A 20,083-nucleotide genomic window follows, 5' to 3' on the forward strand; every position below is an offset into this window, starting at 1 on the left:
TATTGACCGGACCTAGAAGGGATAACCCTACATGTTGTAAAGACTACGTCTCGTGTAATCGGGTCAAAACAGGTTGTCATTTAGCCACACGGGTCGCGTACGACCACGACGATCTCGACGATCTGAATGACGTAGCATATTCGCACTTGAGCTGTCACACTAGCACTAACCCATTGACCCAGCCTTCTGTCTGGACCCTTGCCATAACATTACCAGAGTTACACCTGGACGAAAAGATGCCACCGAAACAAGCACAACAGAAACCAAAACCAAAACCAAACGCCGCAAACCCACCAAGCCAGAATATGGCTAACAACAGCGCCGGTGGCCAACAAGGTGGCATTCCAGACCATGAGATCAAACAGAACGCCGGCGTATCAGCGAGCATGGCGCTCCAGGCGGGTCAGAAGGCGTGGGAGTTGAGGCAAGCTGCGCATGGAGCGGGCGACGCAAAGGCAAGAGAAGAGATTTTGGCGAAAGCAATCAACAAGGAGATCGAGGCAGAGTCTTTTGGAAAAGCGGCGAAGTACACGCAGTCGGGCGCTTTCCAGGGTCTTGCAGCTGGTGCCGGATTGGGAGTGCAGCCGGGTGTCACCATTGGAAAATTGACTGGTGCCCTGGTTGGTGGCACAATATCTACAGTGACAGGACTGCTTGGAGGTGGCATCGGGTCCGTTTACGGGGCGATGAACGGTCCCATGTGGGACCTTGGTGAGATGGCAAGTCAAGGTGTCCAGGGAGTCGTCGGAGACTTCCTTCCGGACATCAAGTCGACTCCATCGCAGAAAAAGGCTTTGGAGAAGATGGTTATGCAAACAAAGGAAACCCAAGCGCCATCCAAAGAGGAGCTGGAGCAAATGAAGAACGACGCACCAGACCAGATGCCGCAGTCTTGGTCTCAGTCGGCCAAAGACATGACAGCCTGGAGGCCGAGCATGCCGAGCATGCCATCAACTAAGGGTATGGGGGGTGCATTGGGACTAGGTGGAATAGGTGCCGCGATGAATCCATGGGGAGGACAGAGTCAACAGCAACAACAGCCGCAGCAGAGCTCATCGCAACCGAAGCAACAGCCTCAAAAGCAGGCTCAACAGGCTCCGAGTCAGCCCAAAAAATCAACCCAGCCTCAGAAAGATTCTCAAACAAAACCACAACAACCAAAGACAAACAACCCACAGCCGCCAAAGCAAGAGAAACCACAATCCAATGAACCACCAAAGGAAGCACCCAAACCTCGTTCTCAACGGCCGCCTACCACCAGAGGGCCCGCTAATCCCCAATCGTCTCAGCAGAACCAGGCACCGAGTGCACAACAGACCACAAGTCAGTCAAAGACCTCGTCACAGAAATCGAACTCAACGAGCAAGCCCGCCAATACCTCCAGTCAACCAAAGCGTGTGTCCTTTAGCGATAACAAAGAAAACAATGCCCCAGCCACTACCTCAAAAGAAAAAAGGAAGCCGAGAAAGTTGGGTCAGCAGGGGAGCAACACCCAGAAGAGCGGTGGTGCAAGTCAACCATCTGCTCCGAAGAAGGCACCGCGCAAGCTAGAACCAAGGAAGCCTGCTGCATAGATTATACGGCAGTGAAAGTAGGGGCGATGTGAAGTGAATGAGTAGACTAGAGGTCCGCATCGCTGCTGCTGACTAGAGTTGTCAACAATCAAGCTCATCAAGCTGAGCTAACGCGATATAGTAATGATTAGGCCCAAAGAAGTTAGCCGATTACTGTATCACGTTAGCTCGGCTTGATGAGCTTGATTGTTGACAACTCTGCTGCTGACCTGTATTTCTTCTAGTACCTGCCAGCTTTTTGTATGCTTCATACACGTATTTTAGCGACAATGTACCTTTACCCTAGTATTTTAAATCATTATCGATCACGTATTACACAATGACCCTCAATAGAAATCTTACATGCACATTTTGTTTCCTAATTAACTCCTTCCTTGTGTCGAACAATTTTTGCACAAAGTTGTAGCTAGAAGAAACGGATCGCTAGGAGAATGCCCATATCAACAGCCCACTTTCACTTAGATCCTTGTCAGCTTAGCAAGGCTATCGTTTTGCAATGATGGCGACTTGGACGCGCAAACAATGCTAGCGAAATGTCGAAAAACTATTTTACAGTACGCCCTACTACACTTGACCCAGACGAGACTTTTGTTTTTATTTCCAGTTCGACGTTGGCTAAGTACTAAGACATCCACGAATCGCTGTTGCTAGAATATCTCTGCTTTCCTGGTAATCGTTGCTACACAGCGCATGGATTTTCCATCTATAAACTTTAACGGAGACTATGGATTCACTGGACGAGAAGCACCGCGACGCATATAGGACAACAGTGGACTCTTCCATCTTGATGGTCATCAGACCACAACCTTCCAGTCTCTCAACTAGGTACTGTCTACAATTATCTTGACCCGACTAGCGTTTGATTTGTGCGCGAACATTCAAAGCAACTCCTAACCATCCAAGAGTTTCCACGACCACTACTTCTGTTATCACTTGGGAATGACTCAATCGAAGTCAGGGGACATCACTCACTACAACATGTCTCAGGAATACCCTCCGGTCGAGACCTCTGCTGTTAACAAGGACTTTGGCCTAGAATTTCCTGGGAACCAATACGATTTTGAAGCTCAACATCAAACAGCATCGGACGACGGAAGCGCACAATGGAATTCTAATAGTGGCATCACCATGTTCACCTTTCGCGAAGACTGGGCCCCAAGAACAGAAGGCAGTGATCTGGATGATGTTTTTGGGTACGGAAACAACAACGTTCAGCATCAACATAGCGCTACCCGAAGGACTGAACTGGCACTTGAGCAACTGGTAGCACAGCGTGTCCCATACATACCAGATCCGCCTTATCAGTTATTCCAAGAGCCTACCAGCTTTGGGGGTGCCCAGAAAAACGCATCCGATGCGCGCGCTCAAGATTATCGGTGGTGTGCAACGCTCAATCCGCATGAACACACTCAAACTACTGAAATTGCTTCAGCGCGAGGTGGTACCTGTGAATTGGTGTTCCGTAGTCTTGCGGAGGCAAAGAAAGCCATGCTTTCCCGCCATCTCGAAAAAGCTTGGTTCGCGCCAATTGGTGACAGTACAATTCCGACTAATGATGAAGAACGAGCTACATATGTTGCCGAACTGTTGGACGCAATGAAAGATACTTCGGCATGCTCAGACAAGCGCGAGACACCCGCGTTCATGAGCCGCTGGACTCCTAATGCTATTAACGCGCCAAATTCAACACATATGGAGAAGGTCTGTTGGCAGCTTGTTGATGTCGCTGAACGTTTGCACATCGATGGTCCAGCGTCGCTTCCGATCTATGACAAGCTGGCGCTTGCAATGGCCCGAAAATCACGCTATCTTACCTTTGGACAACGCATGAGTCATCTCAGTGCGCTGTTACGATTATCCAAGTACCGCTGTTTCTCGCTACTCAAGGGTAGGTAATGTCTCTGTACGGACCGCATGTAAGACAACTACTGACTTGGTACACTGACATTTAGGTGAAAATATTGAAACTACAGTTGCATCGCCAGCCCAGCGATGTTCAGGCACCATCGTAAACTGTGTACAAAACAGTAAGCGTCAAGAATTTATCAAGGAAGGACGACCGGTTTGGAAGGACAAGAACGGTGCAGCCAACAAAAAGATACAATCAGTGCCGGTGAACAACGACGAGTATATTAGCTCAGAGGTTTCGAGTTTGGACATCGCAGTGGGCCAAGCGCACACTGAAGATGCTCACCAGGATATACCAGTGTCTGTTCATTCCCCCTCACCTGCGCCCACAACCGATACACACCATACTCATATTTTTTCTGTCAATCATAGAACAACTTCTTACCGAGACTCCCACCTGGACGAAATTCATGGCGACTCTGAGCAAGGTAATATTGTCACAGGACGGTACGAAGGCAACCGCCATGTCAGTGACAGTTTGTACAATGCCAGCCACACACCCCGCTCAAACCACGCAGGTGTTTGTTATCTTCACCCTGGCGACGTTCCGAGTTCCTCCCAAGCACTGAAGCGCACTGCCAGAGATGCACAACTCGATAAAGATTCATGCCCACCTGCTCAGCGCCCACGCTTCGACTATTTAGTTGATCGCTCATATCAGGTATAGGAGACTGTGCGGGCAGCTAGTCTGGCTACGCAGTTTGAAATCTTCAAATGTCCTTTTACCCTATGGTATAAAAAGAGGAGACAAGGAAAGTTGCGTAAGTCGATAATGGAACCATGCTTCACAAGTGGAAGAAAGGAAGTAACGAACTTTTCGACGTCACTAGGGCCATTGCCGATCGGTCTGCCGTAGTCATGAGCGGAGTGCGTAACTCGAATGGTGTTTTTCTTCCGAAACCATTTTGTCTTTACCTCAAGCGTACCTTGAAGACCCATACTAATTCATTTGTCATGACCTCCAGAATGATTTTCCGCTTCGGTAGTCCTTTATGTATAGCACTCTCGTGTGGCCTGAAAAATAGACATGCCTAATGCATGGAAAGATCTTGTGCGTTCAACAAACTATTAGGTATGTCTGTGAGGTGTCGATCTTAGGTTGGAGTAACCGATGTTGATTCGATATAAGGGTGCTGCGAAGGTCGCCTAGGCCTCACCTCTTCAGCCACGTGCCAAACGTTCTTCTCCAGAACGCGATACTCTGCTGAGCCGTCTATCTCGCATGACGGGGACGAATGTGCAGTGTATGGCTGTGACCAGCTTGATGCTAAGTAGTGAGAGCATCCTGTCGATGGTTTGACAAGACTAACTGCAGGTAGTGGAGGCATCTGAACCGGCTGAACCCAAAGACGACAATGAGTCGTTGGCGTACGAAACCAGCCGAGAGGTCCGTAGCGTGGTGGATGGCTATCAATCTTCCCCAGCCATAACGCGGTTCGATATGTGAATAGTCACAACGACAAACTTCCAGCGCTGGTTGAGCTCGGGAGCATCATCGCGTACGCCAAATCGACAAACACCGTCGTCCAGCACAGTGGACATCTTGTCTCTCGTCCGTCCTCAGCTCTGTTTTCCAACATCGCCTCTAGCCCACTCTGGCCCCTGCCCTTCCTCTCTGTCTTTCGCTAATTTCTTTTCCAACTCCTGCCTCGCTTTCTCGCCAAACTTCTTCTCCCACTCTTTGTCTCTCTCCTTCTGCGGTGCAGCGAATTGAGTACTGAGCCCACCTCTACTCTTGACTTGCATTTTCTTCTCCGCTGCTTCATTCTGCTTCAGTTGCTCTTCGGCACTCTGTATCCGGCGCTTGAGACTGATCTCGAACATGTCCCTGCCTTTATGTCTCCCCTTGAGCCCGTTGTCGTCCTTGTCGAAGTATACTGCCCAGCGTAGTCCTTCTTTGCCCCACGGTGTATCGGGATCTTCATTAGCACCATCCCATTCGTCGATAGCCATGAAGCCTTCCCAGCCGTCGAATGTCAGGTGGGTCTCGTCTTCGGTCCAGTCCCAAACGCCTACGTGATGCACGATACTGCCCGTGCGATTCGAGTAGCGTAGCTCATACGTCTCTTTATCGCAGTATATCCAGTTCAGCATAGGCGGGTCGTCGCTGATGGTGCTAACCAGTCCCCTTTCCGGAGGGCAGCGATCCTCGTCCGGATATGCAATGTAGAAACCTGCAAACGGATGCAACGGCTCCCGTCCTCCACCGTCTACCCCGTCCGGCCACATTGGTTTGTTATCCGCGTCCCTCGGCACAACCCAGACTTTATCGTGGCGCACAACGAGGATGCCATTGTTGACTTCTTCTTTCGCGATCGGATCGGGGTCATCGCAGGCTACAAGGCAGTTGAACTTCCACATGCGCGACTCGTTGGCGGCTTCTTCGTTCTGCTTCTTTTGGTGCTCGACACCTTGCGCGACACCAGTAACGACGGGGATGGCGACCACGCAGCCGCCAAGGAAGATGCCTAGAGGAAGCGCCATATCGAATTATGCGACTGAACTTCGTTGTGGATGCAAGGCGGTACCGTCCAGAGTGGGATGAGACAAAAACGCGTTGCGTCATTGTTGGCACCTTTCCGAAATAAGCCTAATCTCCTGCGCGTTGAACCAACGCGTCCCGAGCTCGACATGTCGTTTCACAGTCATCGCACAGTTGATGTTCGGTGACATCGACAGAGAAGACGGGATATACCTCGTCGCAGTCAGCCAATATGATATCGACTTGCAGTAACCTTGCCCGTGACTCGGTGAGTAGCAACCTCATCGTACAGCTATTGTTGTTATCAACGTATAGTGGGATGAACCTGCATACAACGCCGAGGCCGCGGTTGCATGTTTGCACAATGTCTCGTTTCTCGAGAACAAAACATTTCTGATCAAGCTATTTGTATTTATTTCGCCCTCGAAATAGCAGCCGAGCCATCGATTGCGCAGCCACCATCAAGCACAACAATGAAGTCTACAGACACTGACTTTGCCTCCGCAATCACTTCTACAGCCGTTCGTTCCAAGCCGGCGTTCCATATCAATGCCTCATGCTCAGATCTTCATCTTCCTGTCGCACAACCGTCTCCCTTATTCGATGGCATCAGTGAAGACATCAACATACATCGATTCCCCGCCTTCCAGGACCCACTCACTATAGGTCAGGGCGTACCAGCGTTGGCGCCGCACTGCACGTTACATTGCGGCCACCGAGTCTGCATGCACTTAAGCATGAAAGGGTTGGATTCTCTAGCATGCCAATGTGGATCCGAACAACGTGAGCCCAAGGAAGAAAAGACGGTCATGCCTTGGTATCGACCAGAAATGGATCTCGACTATTTAGTCATGAACTCCATCGAAGACTCGATCGCTAACGCTGGCCCGCTTCATGAGATTGATGTTTACTATAACGAAGTTCTCAAGATACTTGCACACCTCCAAGAGCGTGCCAGATCTTTAGCGCTGCACAATGAGTATTTGGTACGTGCTATGCACTGCGACTACCCAGGCCACGAAGAAGAGATTGCTTATGCTGCAGTCGACCATATCTTCAGGATCATGCGCTTGTACTTCCATCGCATACTACGCTCTCAGGACCATCATCTGATAAGTATCCAACAGCTCCAGCGCGGATTGAACGTATATCTCTGGACGCTGCTTGCTGAGTGGCTGGAGGCGCATTGCGACGATGAGACTCGTAACCGTGTAGTATTAAATGAAGGCCCCGCCTCTATAATCCAGGCTATTTCGGGTTCTACAGCTGCTATCCTGGAGCTTTGGGAGGAGTGCATAGAAGGAGTTCTTGAATTGCTTCTTTGGCGAGACGAAGAGGTCAAGTGGTGCAAGGTGGAAAGCGGAGTGGTTTTTGGTGTTTTGACGGCAATACTCTTGTGGGCGCTCATCATAATCCTTTGGGGGGAACGTAGGTTCGCACATATAAGATCAAGGGATACCATAAACCTATAGATTATTTTTAAAATGAAATTATAGATTGTTCACGGCAAATTTTGGTACCTGTGACCTTATCATACCAGCGTGAAAGTCTCTCCTTGGGCGTGGTGCCAAGGATGTGGTAAATGCTCCAAAGGAGCGAAGTTTGGAACTTTGGTGATCTCCTCATCGAAATGGATGCAAGTCTTCAAGAGCCCCACCCTTCTGTAATGTCCATCGCTATTCGTTGGGACTAAGGCCAGCCCAAGTAATGTAAAGCAAGCTTGGACTTTCTCCGCTGGTCCTGGCCGCTGAGTCGATTCTTCTATCCGTGCCTTCGCCTTGCGTAATCTCGGATTGGAGAGGATACTTTTGTGTAGCATGCTTCCGACTTGCGAGGTTCTGGAACGGGATTCTTCTGTATTTTTCGATCGATTTCCAGAATCCAGAACCTTGCACAAGCAAAATTTGATGTTGTTTGTCGGAGTGTCGACAAGACTAGAGTCGAGAAGCAGCCATCCATAAGCTATCTGCCGCTTTGACTCGACGACTGGCCTAGCTCGCTTACTGTAGTCCATCTCCAGATAATTGTTGTAATGGAATGCGGTATGTCGTGACTTCTGCCATAGCATTTTTCTCTCTTTGGTTACCAACACCCTGCCGATCTCAAGATCGATGCAGCGCCCATACAGTGTCAAGGACCTGTTGACTATGCCTTGCATGTCCATAGTCGGTTGAACATACTCTGAGTTCTCATCGCTGGTAATAGCATCCACCTTGACGCTGTAAAGAACATGTGTTTGCTTCCCTTTCTTATTGGGTTCAAATTTGATGTTCTCACCCCACTGAGACACCCAACTCCACGAGATCGAGCAGAGCGACAGCCTGGTCATTGAATCTTGGACTTGTGGACCAGGATGCTCGTCCTTGCGACTGCTACTCACGGCCCATAATAGACCAGATGTAAAGTCTTCTTTCCAGATCCCATTCAGGTAAAAGATATGGTGATTGGCTGCAAAAATGGTTGCAAGACCGGCAAGAGCTGGTAGTACATCGGAACTGTAGCTCAAGGATCGGCGCGAAAAGGCTTCTACGACTCTGTACCATGTTTCAAATAGGCCTTTAGTTGCATGGAGTGAAGCGTCTGGTGCATTGGTGCTGTCCAGCCAAAAATGCAATAGTGGTAAATATGTTGTGACCATTTCAGGTTTACGTCCAACAAGGCCCTTTTTAACGTCGTCGAGGGTATCAGGAGATGCCGCATGGGTAATAGGCATGCTTTCTGACAGCTCACAGCTCCGGCATGTCCACTGCATCTCTGAATGCCGAAAAACCAGTCGTCGTGGCGCAAGCACCTCCTCTTGCAGAATCCATCCCCTAGTATCCAGCGGACACGGACTTCTTTCGGGCAAGGATTGCACGTACGCTGAAATTTGATGCGTCTCGTCTCCAACAGTAGCTGCAAAGTCCAGTTGACAAGGCTTGGTCAATCTGGGATCTCGTGTCATAGACAGGCCCGCATCAACGTTGTGTCCAGCGCCAGCGAATATTGTCAACGCAGACTGTTTATACACATCGCCCATTCGTGCAATCTCTGTGCGTGAGTCCTCGACTGAGTCCTGGATAATCGTTAGAGCATCTATCCAGATATATTTAAACCCCAATCGAGAAGCGAGGTGAATGGCCTCCTGGAAAGTTTGCGGAAGGTCACATCGTGGGATTGAGTTGTAGTGCTGCTCGAAATTTCCAGAGTTGGTTACGTATCTTTTCGTGACGTTACCCCATACATAGCTCAGCGTGGCGTATGTACGTATGCTAACGACCTCACTGTCTTCCAGAAAGGGATGGCTTGGATTGACAATGTTGATTAGGCGCGTGGGTAGATACGAGGTGGATATAGCGTCTCGGCAGGCAGTGTGGGTTTCCGAGCATATCTTGAGCCATGCTGAAGCCAAGGCAATGTTTGCGTCTGACAAAGTTGACGCGTCGCACTCTGGGGAGAATTCGTGGTTGCTGTGCTGTTCCTCGTCTTGCTGGGCTATTGCTTCTGCACTTGATGCGTCCGATCTTGGTTTGATCGACTTGGTTAGGGATGCCACCATGGTTGAAAACGGTTCTAGCACAGACTCAGCGCAACGCCTGCATTCTGAGTGATTTCGAACACCCACCAGCCATTCGAGGTATCAAGCATCTGAATCCGTAAACCATCGCCCCAAAGTATACACTCAGGACAGCTGTTTCAAGCGAAACCACAGTCGCTTCCTGGAGCTTCCGACTGATGCTGAGGATGATGCGTGACTCGGGGTCGTTCTTCTTTCGCAGACGCCGACCAATCTGCAATAGTGCTTGAATCTTGAGACAGAATTGACAACCGGTGTCAGCAGTACGTTGCAAACACTGAAGGTTGCACGAATGTTGGAAGAACAGTATGTGATCATTCTTAATGTCTTTCATATATCCAAGTAATGGTACCTGGAGTTGCTGTATAGCTGGAGGGCATGCTTCGATATGCCTGAAATGGATGCTGGTACACTTGGAACAAAGCATCGGCGGCAGTGGAACGAAGTTGCGAACAGCCCCAAACGAGGATTGCCGCTCAAAGTCTCGTCAAATACCACAATGGATAGATAGCACTGAATGTGTCGGTGGAGAGTTGCGCAATTCAATTGGACAGAAAATCGTGGGCTCGTGCAAGTAAGCTAGACAGACGGTGTTGCAAAGGGATTTGACGCGTACATGTTCATGTCATCGGCATTGCAGCGCGTACGCGGCCGTGGAAATGAACATGGCGGGGATGGGCCGCTAGGCTCAGATGATGCGCGTTATTCCCGATTGGCCACGAACAGGCTTAGAACGCACATTGGAGGGGGGTAGGGCAAATGCTTGGTGGAATGGAAAGTGCGCTTGTAGGCATGGGAAAGAGGAAAAGAAAGGCGGAGTGAACGAAGAGCTTTGGGTATGTCGTGTTCATTGATCATCGCTCGTGAGACAAATATACATAAAGTAGTGTAAAGAATGCAGCGTACAGCGCAATAGCTCAGGCCAGATGTATTAGAGCAAAGATGGCTCAAAAAGTATCCAACCCCATCTTCTGCAGGACGCCTACTAGGTCGACCTCCACGATCTCGTCCCAGCCCCTCTCAGGGCCCCAGGCAACGCGCTTCTGGTTGAGCTTCGTCTCTTCCAGCAAGCCCCTCAGGAGAGGGCTGGATTTAGACACACTCGGGTAGGCGTCGAACTCGACGTCGTCGATCGACGGCACCTGCGCGAGCAAACCTCTCAGCAGCCCGACGCAGTACTCAGTGTAGAAGTTTTTGCCGGCACGGAACCCTTCAAATACATCATTGGATGCAGGGTCGAGCTCTACAAAGACCTTAAGTCTATACACCTTCTTCATCGCCGCCAGGCCAAGGCGGCTGTCCACCACCCAGCATTTCGGCGGTTTGGTGAAGCCAGGCCCTAGTCTCAACTCCAAACGTGTGAGCTGTGCTCTGTATTTGCGAGGGAACCACGCGAGTAGCGGATGCTTGCGGTTGATGTACCGCCCGATAGGGAACACGCGAAAGGTGTTGCCGCCGTAGAAAACGCGCGAGGCTTCGTCGTGCATACGGTGGTCTACGAGGAAGAGGCGGAGGGCGGGTGCGATCGTGCGATAGTTCGTTTCATCGAGATCGATAGTCTTGGGTAAGATCAGAAGCTCTTCGTAAACGCGCAATCGCAGTTCGTAAGGAAGATCGAAGAAGCGAAAAGGCTGGCGCTGAGCGGCTTCCTTGCCGTCTTCCACTGGATCGTCTTGAGTTTGCGGCGGTGCAGCAGCCCGCTCATCCACCAGCCGCACTTTGCTCATGCGATTGACCATGTGGTCAATCGCCTTCGATTTACGCGCCATCCTATGGAACAGCACCCTCCAAAGCGATCACTTTTATCGCTTTGGTTGTATTTATGCATCCATCGCGTCACTCGTGCGTATACGTATCGGTATCGTTCGAGGCGAGAGGAGACGTAGCAATGATGAAAATTCTTAAGAGGATGTCTCGGAGCCACGGGACCGTCAGCCCATTCGGTAGGGGCAGGCAGTTCTTGGGGGCAAAGAGGTTCGATCTCCCCAGCTTATGTCAACTTCAATCTTGTAGAGGAACAAAGAGTGAGGTCAAATTCTGTGGGTGCAACTTTCTATATGGAAAAAGAAGAGAGAATGGCGGCGACGCGGAGAGTTTTGTCCAAGGTCCGACTAGCGTATTAGTCAGCCATCAGCCAAGGCCCACCGTTCGCCGACCCACCGACTTCGTGTTCTGCTCCGCTTTCTTACCTTGCACAACCATGTTGCATAACCACTTCATCGTAAAAATGTATATCTTTAGGGCAAGGTCTGCTCGTTCGAGAAAGGCCCATGAGATGGTCACTCTATTGCTGCAAATGTATATCGATGAGGAAAAGAAAAGAACAAAACAAATTCATCTGCAGTCCATTCTTCGTTATCAGCTACTGCTAAGTAATTCGTTCCTAATCCCATGCCTCATATTCATATGCAAGTAAAGCATGTTTTCATCGCGATACCAATAAACCTTCTCTTTCCAAAATGCTCTGTTCTTAAGGTCCCCTTATTCAAGCTTTCTTCGAAGACATCGCTACTAGGTCAATGGTCGGGAGCGCATGCATTACATGGCTCGCCACCGCCCCGCTCGGTCGCGACGGTGATGTTGACCAAACCACAGGATTCGTTCCCAATCGTGTATCCAGAGTAATCAAATGAGTGGGCGCCGTAGGTTTGACCTTGGTCTGGTCGGCCTTGCGGTGGAACAGGGTTCGGGAACGGTGCTGTGGCGTCAATGGGAACACCGGCGCTGCCGCGACCACCATACAAACCATTGCCACGATTGTTCCGGTGACCGTGGCGAGGAACCGTGTAGTAGCTGGGAGGGTGCATGTTGCGAGGTCCGGACGGGAGGCCAACGTTGCGCACAGTGGTGAGATCGACGTTGAAGTGGCGTGGAGCGTTGCTGTTCGAGTGACTGTTGAGGGCAGCCTGTTTAGATATCATATTGAGCTGATTCTCAAAAGGTCGATTTGCTCCAGCGTTGGCACTGTGCGGGATTGAGACCTCTCGGTTGGAAGCAGGATGACAAGTCTCTTGGCGGGTCTCTTCACGACGCCGAGTCGTAGGCAAAGGTGGTGGAGGCATTAGCTCTGCGGAAGTTGAGCGCTGATTCGCTGCAGCAGAGCGAGGAGTCGCTGGCCTGAGGGTCATGATGGGAACCGCCTTTGAAGAAGGATGAGGAGAATCGACCGGAGAAGACAGAGACGTGCGCTGTTTCCTGGATTGCTTGAACTTCTTGGGCGATTTAGGACGACCATTACGATAGCCCTGCTCGTAAGCAAATTGTACACCGTATATATACCACAGGAACGGTATGCCGTTTCTATCGAGTACCGTTGCATCTGGCAGACCAACGATGTCATGAGACGAGACCGAAGGTACGGTTCTCGTGGTAGCCTCGATCGTGCCAGCCATGGACGAACCCTGAGGTACGAATTCCGCAGCAGTCGCTCGAAGAGAGCCCACACTAGATTGAGTTGAACAACCGCTATCTCCTTTTTTACCCTCATCAGGAACATACCACTTACTTCTTCCTCGAACGGAAGTCACGTTGCCATCAGCGTCATCGATATCGTCCGTGGAGGTAGAGACAGGCTCTTCTTGTTTGACTGCGATGTTTGTATTTTCTGCATCAAAATTGTGAGCCATCATGACGACGATTGCGGGTATGCTTGTAGAATATGCAAGCGTCGTACCATGAGTAAAAGCTGCTGGGGCATCCCATGACATATTCTCTGGCCTCACAGTCTTGTACGAAGCCTCATGGTCGACCGTACAGTTTTTGACGCGGATAAAGTTTGCACCGCGTTGTGAGATGTTCTTTGGTTGGCCCGAAACCTCAATATTTGGAGCAGACATGGGACTTTCAACGTGAGCTAGCTGTTTCTGCTCGGCCTCAAAAACAGTGTCAAGTGCTTGATCATCACCATGTAATTCAGATGTCCGTGAGAGAATCGGAGTTGAGCCAGTACTGTCGACGGTGCGTACTTGACGCAGAGATGCTGGCAAAGGCTTTGGCGTTTCGGGTAGAGGCAATTTTGTCGCGTCAGACTGCATAGCTTGCAGCGTTTTGAGCTTGCATTGCAAAGACTTCACCGACTCAACTCGCTGGACGGTTGAGTTCCGAAGGGGAACTGCAATCTTGCTGGTAGCGCCAACACGTGGGATGCGAGACATTTGTGTAGGAGACACCGGACTTTGCGGACTCCTTAACATATACGAGCCGCTCGGCGCTGCTGTTGGTGCTGATGAAGAATCTCCATGGAGATCATGGCGTGAAACATATGGAGGAATTTTGAGCGCAAGCTTTGGTGTCAATGAACTCCGCCTGCCTTCTGTGTCCCCTTTCGCTGTCGTCGAACGCGGACTGCTAGAGTCATGATGCATCTGTTCATTATCAACGTCAGCCTTGAGGTCAAAATTAGGAACATCAAGGTCTTCGAGGTTCTCTGCAGCAGACTGAAAGCTATGTTCCGTGCTTGCAGAACTCCTTACTGGCGATCCTTCTGCGGTATGAAACGACATCCGGCCAGTAGAAGTAGCAACACTACTAGGTGCTCGTGAGTGCGCTGCTGATATCGACTCGGTGCTGAGATGTGTCGACTTGCTAGGTGATGTCCTGAAGGAGAGATTTTGCCGACGCACGCTGCTACGTAAGGGTCCAATAGGACTGTTCCATGGTCGCTTTGTTGGAGAGCCGTGTAGTCTGCTAGGGCTGAGCGGAGACGTGGGTGATGCTATGGTGCTATCGACAGCAGCTAGGGCCTCTTTTGTGAGGTATAGTACACCTTCTTTGCTACGTGTTCTTCTCAGGTCGCTTGAACTACGTGTTTCCCTTGGTGTCTTGACCTCGTCTGGAGAGTCGCTGTCCCAGCTATTTTTCGAAGTTCGTGCCTTTGCCCGCTGAGCGGTTGCGAGATTGGGACCAGTGCTCTTCAACAACCACTGGGTAGGTATGGACTTGCGAGGACTATGACCCGCGGCACCAACTGTATGTGCCGCGTACCGATAGTCCGCTTGTTCTTGACGATGCATAGCGATCGTATCAAGATCAGTAGTCGAATCGACATATTCGTCGTGAGATCCTTCGCGAGCGTTAGAGTGCCCGTTACGTGACTCAAATCGATCAAACAATTCAGGGACCTTACCGTCGTGAGTGACCTTCATATGCAATGAAGACTGTGTATTCAAGGGCATATCAGCGTCGACGTTGCTGTAGCTCTGCATGTCCAATACTGGGCTAGCGTCGCTGAGACTATTTTGTTGTTGCCGAGGGCCGTTAATAAGGGCAGAGCGTGGAATGAAAGCAGCCTGGTGATGGGATTGTACATCTCGCTCTTGCACGACGACGTCCCAAGTCGGTGTGTGCCCGGCTTCAGACGGCTTGATAATTGACATGTTATCGCTGTACTGTGATTGGTGCTGTCGCTGAGTATGCGATGGTAACTGCGAATGCGATGAGCTACCGTTGTTGACGGATGATGCAGGTGGATGAGCAGATGAGCCAGACTGAGCGCCGGGTTTATCGTTGAGGTTATTGTCTGCACTCTGGCCGTCTGGCGAATGACTGCCACTATCAGTTATGTGCCAGTCGTATCACAGGAACGGTGCTTACTTTCTGGGCAGACCGAGTGCTATCGCTTTGTTACAGTAGGATATTCTGGTGAACTCGGCGTGGCAACAGGTTGAGACATAAGAGTAATGATAAACACACATGATGTCGGGTAGCGGTTGTCGACTGCAACCAGCAGGAAAGGTCGATGTCGATTATCCAAAAAGTATGCAGGTGGGAAGAGGTGGCAGCGACGCAACAGAAAGCGCGGCGTTGAATGCGGCGTATGAGTAGCAGGGACTAGGTAAACAAACGAACGCGGAAGGAATCCGCAATAGCAGGTGAAGGTGGAAACTGTCGAGAAGTATGAATAGCCATACTTCCAACGCATTGTTAGAAAATTTTGTACAACGTTTGCCAGACGTCGTGTTATAGATACAAGACTGAATCGGGCATGTAAGTTTTCACGTTCATGTAAGATAAAGCAGTGAAAACATTGAACGAGTCGAACAAACGTCAAGAACAGAGTCGACCATGCGAATATTAGCGATAAATCCGGAACCAATCGTTTTACGTCTCAACACATGTGGTCCTTCAAGCACGTCGACTGAAGCGTCAAGGGTGGATGGTCTTCTTCTTGGCGGCTGTTGTGAGATAACATGTTCATTATTTGATGACTCAAAATCTCTTCTTCTTTTTTGCCTGGGCCTGTTTCTTCGCTGCTTCCTCATTCTTCCGCTTGAGTTCAGCCCGCTTTCGCTCTGCTTTCTCCTCTGGAGTTTCCTCGTGGACCTCCTTGACGGGCGACATCTCTTTCACCGCCCTAGACGGTGGCGGGGAGGACGGTGGTTCTGCAGTAGGTGATTGTGTGGTTCTGATACGGTTGGTGCTTGGTGAGATTGTTATCGCGCGTTGGGAAGCGTCTCCATCTACTGCCTTTCCTTTGCCTCCGATTCGGAAAGGCTTACGGGCTTTCTTTGGTGTCATAACTGATTGGGTCGCTTGCGAAGAAGGCACAAACTCTCTGGTCGGTAGGACCTCCGACTCCTGTTCCGCATCTATACTCCCCGGCAATGGTTGAGGAGATTCCACCCTTGTTGATTTGCCGCCTATTCGGAAACTGCTTACCTTGGCCTTCTGGACTGAGGATGATGCCGTCTTGGGCGGGGAGTAATGTTCAGGTGTGAGCGTCCTCTCGCGAATCGTCTCTTGTATTGTCTGGCCCTTACTTTTACTCTGACTTTTGGGAAGTGCATCCAAATCCTCGTCGTCTTCAGTACTATCACCCTCTGTCTCACTGGTCTTCTTATGCGGCGAAGAGGGTATGGGCACTGAGGATTCTACAGGTCTTCCGACGATATCGCGTGTCAGTGAGACTGTTAGCGACTTCGCTTCGTGTTGTGCTCTCATGTGCTTACGTTAAAATTTTCATGGGTTTCAAACTCGTCCTCCGTCTCTTCATCTGAGTCGGCAGTAACCTTCATTGACTTTGTAGCTGGAGTAGGCTTCTTAGCTTTGCTTTTAGCCGGAACTGTGACTGGTCCCAACTGAGTAGGCATCCCAGTCCACCACATAGATTCTTGATCTGACTTCAGTTTCCGTGGCACTCTCGGGGTAGTCTGCGCCAATGCTTCTTGGAACAAGCCAAGCGTAGTCAGGTTTGCGTCTTCCAATTGCTCCGTCTCCTGCCTCCATGCTGCTTCGCGAAACGGTCGTAAGGCGGGAACGTGCTTCGCCGCTTGTTCGCGTTTGACCACCTTCCTCCCCGTCTTGGTTCCGCCGATGCTGGGGAAAGCGGCAGCCAGGTCTACGTTGTTGGAATCGAACTGATCTATGAGTCGAGATATTGCCCTGTCCTTTTCGGTAACAGTAGATATAAGTGCGGTGATTCGTTCATTCTGGATGTGAGATGATACAAGCAGCGGAAGAATCAGTTCGTTCTTTAGAGTTGCAGACGTTCGCTTTTGCAGGTTGAATGTCCACGTCAAGCGGTCGAGGGGCTCTGGAAGGCAGATGCTAGTGTGCAAGGTGATGCCGTCCGTGTCGTTGCGAGTCACACGGCATATGGCATCCTCTCCACTCGCCAGGGATTTCTCAACATTGTCGAGAAGAATGACAAGCTGTGCAGTATCCTGTTTGCTGACTTCGATAGGTGATTGCTCCTGTGCAGCTCGTTTGACTATGCCATAGACGTCTAGCTCTTCGCACCATATGTTGCTGAGGTCGGTCAGATGCACCATGTACGAGTCCAGGTCGAAGGCGGGTTTGATGAGTAGCTGGGGGATGTGCTTGCCGTTGGGCTGCTCGCAGAGCTCCAGCACGCGCCAACAAGACATTTCAACCCGGACAGAAGGATGGATTGGCACGCATGTTTGCAAAGAGAGGGAGACGCGCGATTCTACGCAACGTTTTGTGGAGTCTCGATGTGACACGTGAATGTCAGCGCGAGGCGCAAATGAAAGGCAGCCGCGCCAAGGGTGGGCGGGCAGTTGCCCAAAGGGGAGTAGATGCCTGCAGGCGCGGTAGGCAGGCCAGCCGTACGTCACCAGCCTCGGCCAAAGATTTCGCGTCAGACATGACCACAACAGCCGCATTGTCTGCGTCTCAATAACATGTCATCACGTGAACCTCCATGGCGCAACGAGCGCAGCCGTCTGCCCCAGCGCGACGCGCCGTCTTCGTCTATTCCAGCAAAGCGGTCAGCCGACTCACGAGCACACGACAATCCTGCGAAGCGGTCAACCAACGCGGCCGAGGAGGCATGGGTGGCAGACGAGGATCGCTTCGTGCTGCAGCAGGCGAAGAAGAAGGCGGCACTGCGCGTCAAGGGCGGACGCGCGAGGCCCATTGACTGGCTGGCCGTCACGCTGCGCTTCATCGACCCTACAGAGAAGTCGATGCTCGACGAGGAGGTGGAAGACCACGAGCTGGACATCGTAGACCCCGAGGGCGTCTTGGAAGGCCTCAGCAACGACGATGTCTCAGAGCTGGAAAAGGAGATTGAAAACTACCTCGCCCTCGAGACAAGCAAGAGTAACCGCGACTACTGGAATGTGAGTGACCCACACTCATAGGCGCGTCCAGCGCAGCTAATCCTCCCAGTCCCTCAAAGCAATCTGCAAAGACATGCGCCGCAAATCCAAGTCGTCCAAGTCCGAAGCACGCGGCACCGGCTCCGTGGCTGCTGACATCGACCAGCTCCTCGCCCCTAAAACGTTCGAACAGCTTGAGACACTCGAGGTGCAGGTCAAGAGGAAGCTCGACTCGGACGAGCCCATCGACTATGACTACTGGGAGCAACTGCTGCGAAGCTTGCGCGTGTGGAAGGCCAAAGCGAGGCTGCGTCGTGTCTCGCAGGAGATCGTCAGGGAGCGCCTTCAGACGTTGCGCAAGCAGCAGGCTGAGGCTGCTGCGTCGGTACAAAACAGCATCTGCGCTATGCTCAACGGTGCCGACGAAGCGGGCGATGCGCAACCGACGACTGTCGCTTACGATGCAGCCTTCGATCCACAACCGCTGCTGAAGTTGCGCGCCGAAGACAAAGCCCTACCACAGACCGATGAGAAAGCGTTTCTGGAGCACCTGGCAGCTGAGAGGAGGAAGATCCAAAAGATTGGCTACGTGCCCTCCCAGGCCAAATCAAGTGATGCTACTGTCAGCAGTAGTCAGCCCACAACGAGCCAGACTGTAACCACAAGCGCCTCACGATTTGCGCCCGTGGAGAAGGAGGACTACTCCAAGGCAACCATGGCACTATACGAAAGGGAGGTCGCGCGAGGCGTCGAGGAAGGCGAGGAGATATTCACCGCCGAAGAGGAAGTCGCAACCGCCCGACCCCAGTGGGCTGGTAACTACAAGCCCCGGAAACCCCGCTACTTCAATCGTGTTCAGATGGGCTATGAATGGAACAAGTACAACCAGACGCACTACGATCACGACAATCCCCCGCCCAAAGTCGTACAGGGCTACAAGTTCAACATCTTCTATCCCGATCTCATTGACAAGTCAAAGGCACCCACCTACAAGATCGAGCGGGAGAATGGCCGCAAGAAGGGCCAATCCTTTGCTCCCGCTGGTGAAGACGACACGTGCCTCATCCGCTTCATCGCCGGCCCACCGTACGAAGACATCGCTTTCAGGATCATTGACAAGGAGTGGGATTATAGCGCTAAGCGCGAACGCGGCTTCAAGAGCAGCTTTGACAAGGTATGCCCCAGCTTTCTCTGCCATCGCTGGCTACGTGGCTAACGCAATGCAGGGCATCCTGCAACTTCATTTCCAATTCAAGAAGGTATGTCAAGATCGCATGACCCAACCGGTATCACGACTAACGCGTGGCAGATATACTATCGAAAGTAGCTGGACCTCCTATCAATGACATGGACGATTCACAGTCTACCCCGCTACATCTGGTCCCTCCTGGATTCAGCAGCTGCGATAGGACCAAGAGTAGGGCGGACGTTACACGAGTCCCTGCGCACCGATAGGCACATCATCCGGCAGGCTATGCCATCAATGCCAGGTTTTCCTTGCTGTGCCGTCACCCGTGGTCACCACATTGGCGATGACGTCTCAACCGACCCTTCTTCGTTCCCACGATGGAGTGTCTTCATCTCCGGGACCGTTGGCGGTGTACGATCCTATTCGAGCGGTGACAGGCCTCACGCCAGCGGCCAATCACAGACAATTGTTACTTTATGTGGGCTCGAGCAAGGACTACGAATGAATTTCACCGGAAGCAGGGTCGCAAGAGCTGTGTTACATGCTTCTGTGGGGTCTGCTCCCAAGCGGTTGCTCGCATCTTGCCTCTTTGCATGCGCAGCACATCATGTTACACCCCTGCGCATGCAGAACATTCGCCGTTGGCGTCCTTTTTCGAAAAGAGTTTGCACGTGAAAACCCTATTGTCTGTTCTTGAAGAGACTTGCTTCTTATGGGACGATTGCTGTAGTTCGTGAAAAGGGCCTGAATATAGATAATAAAACCTCAGAATAGAGAACTGCTGCCTGACTCGAACGAGGACAAGACCTACAG

At 51.2% G+C, this 20,083-nt stretch overlaps 9 protein-coding genes across 9 annotated transcripts; 4 read left to right on the forward strand and 5 right to left on the reverse strand.

Annotated features, from left to right (window-relative positions):
- Positions 1–236: 236 nt before the first annotated feature.
- On the forward strand, positions 237–1,574 carry GT037_002310 (uncharacterized protein; the record flags this gene model as incomplete). The annotated part of the gene is made up of 1 exon (XM_038927357.1): positions 237–1,574. The coding sequence occupies one exon, from the start codon at positions 237–239 to the stop codon at positions 1,572–1,574; it is 1,338 nt and encodes a 445-aa protein (XP_038790649.1).
- Positions 1,575–2,552: 978 nt separating this feature from the next.
- GT037_002311 (uncharacterized protein) lies at positions 2,553–4,149 on the forward strand (the record flags this gene model as incomplete). The annotated part of the gene is made up of 2 exons (XM_038927358.1): positions 2,553–3,462; positions 3,548–4,149. The coding sequence occupies 2 exons, from the start codon at positions 2,553–2,555 to the stop codon at positions 4,147–4,149; spliced, it is 1,512 nt and encodes a 503-aa protein (XP_038790650.1).
- Positions 4,150–5,042: 893 nt separating this feature from the next.
- On the reverse strand, positions 5,043–5,966 carry GT037_002312 (uncharacterized protein; the record flags this gene model as incomplete). The annotated part of the gene is made up of 1 exon (XM_038927359.1): positions 5,043–5,966. One exon carries the CDS (start codon positions 5,964–5,966, stop codon positions 5,043–5,045), a length of 924 nt encoding a protein of 307 aa, XP_038790651.1.
- Positions 5,967–6,437: 471 nt separating this feature from the next.
- On the forward strand, positions 6,438–7,436 carry GT037_002313 (uncharacterized protein; the record flags this gene model as incomplete). Its single annotated transcript, XM_038927360.1, has 1 exon — positions 6,438–7,436. One exon carries the CDS (start codon positions 6,438–6,440, stop codon positions 7,434–7,436), a length of 999 nt encoding a protein of 332 aa, XP_038790652.1.
- Positions 7,437–7,495: 59 nt separating this feature from the next.
- GT037_002314 (uncharacterized protein) lies at positions 7,496–9,502 on the reverse strand (the record flags this gene model as incomplete). The annotated part of the gene is made up of 1 exon (XM_038927361.1): positions 7,496–9,502. One exon carries the CDS (start codon positions 9,500–9,502, stop codon positions 7,496–7,498), a length of 2,007 nt encoding a protein of 668 aa, XP_038790653.1.
- A 965-nt stretch (positions 9,503–10,467) lies between these two features.
- Positions 10,468–11,289, reverse strand: GT037_002315 (uncharacterized protein; the record flags this gene model as incomplete). The annotated part of the gene is made up of 1 exon (XM_038927362.1): positions 10,468–11,289. One exon carries the CDS (start codon positions 11,287–11,289, stop codon positions 10,468–10,470), a length of 822 nt encoding a protein of 273 aa, XP_038790654.1.
- Positions 11,290–12,036: 747 nt separating this feature from the next.
- Positions 12,037–15,213, reverse strand: GT037_002316 (uncharacterized protein; the record flags this gene model as incomplete). Its single annotated transcript, XM_038927363.1, has 2 exons — positions 12,037–15,064; positions 15,113–15,213. The coding sequence occupies 2 exons, from the start codon at positions 15,211–15,213 to the stop codon at positions 12,037–12,039; spliced, it is 3,129 nt and encodes a 1,042-aa protein (XP_038790655.1).
- A 514-nt stretch (positions 15,214–15,727) lies between these two features.
- On the reverse strand, positions 15,728–17,385 carry GT037_002317 (uncharacterized protein; the record flags this gene model as incomplete). The annotated part of the gene is made up of 2 exons (XM_038927364.1): positions 15,728–16,397; positions 16,493–17,385. The coding sequence occupies 2 exons, from the start codon at positions 17,383–17,385 to the stop codon at positions 15,728–15,730; spliced, it is 1,563 nt and encodes a 520-aa protein (XP_038790656.1).
- Positions 17,386–17,661: 276 nt separating this feature from the next.
- On the forward strand, positions 17,662–19,536 carry GT037_002318 (uncharacterized protein; the record flags this gene model as incomplete). The annotated part of the gene is made up of 4 exons (XM_038927365.1): positions 17,662–18,102; positions 18,152–19,255; positions 19,308–19,344; positions 19,391–19,536. The coding sequence occupies 4 exons, from the start codon at positions 17,662–17,664 to the stop codon at positions 19,534–19,536; spliced, it is 1,728 nt and encodes a 575-aa protein (XP_038790657.1).
- Positions 19,537–20,083: the final 547 nt, after the last annotated feature.

The sequence above is a fragment of the Alternaria burnsii genome (assembly GCF_013036055.1).
Source record: "Alternaria burnsii strain CBS107.38 chromosome Unknown 750, whole genome shotgun sequence".
Classification (NCBI taxonomy): Eukaryota; Fungi; Ascomycota; class Dothideomycetes; order Pleosporales; family Pleosporaceae; genus Alternaria; species Alternaria burnsii.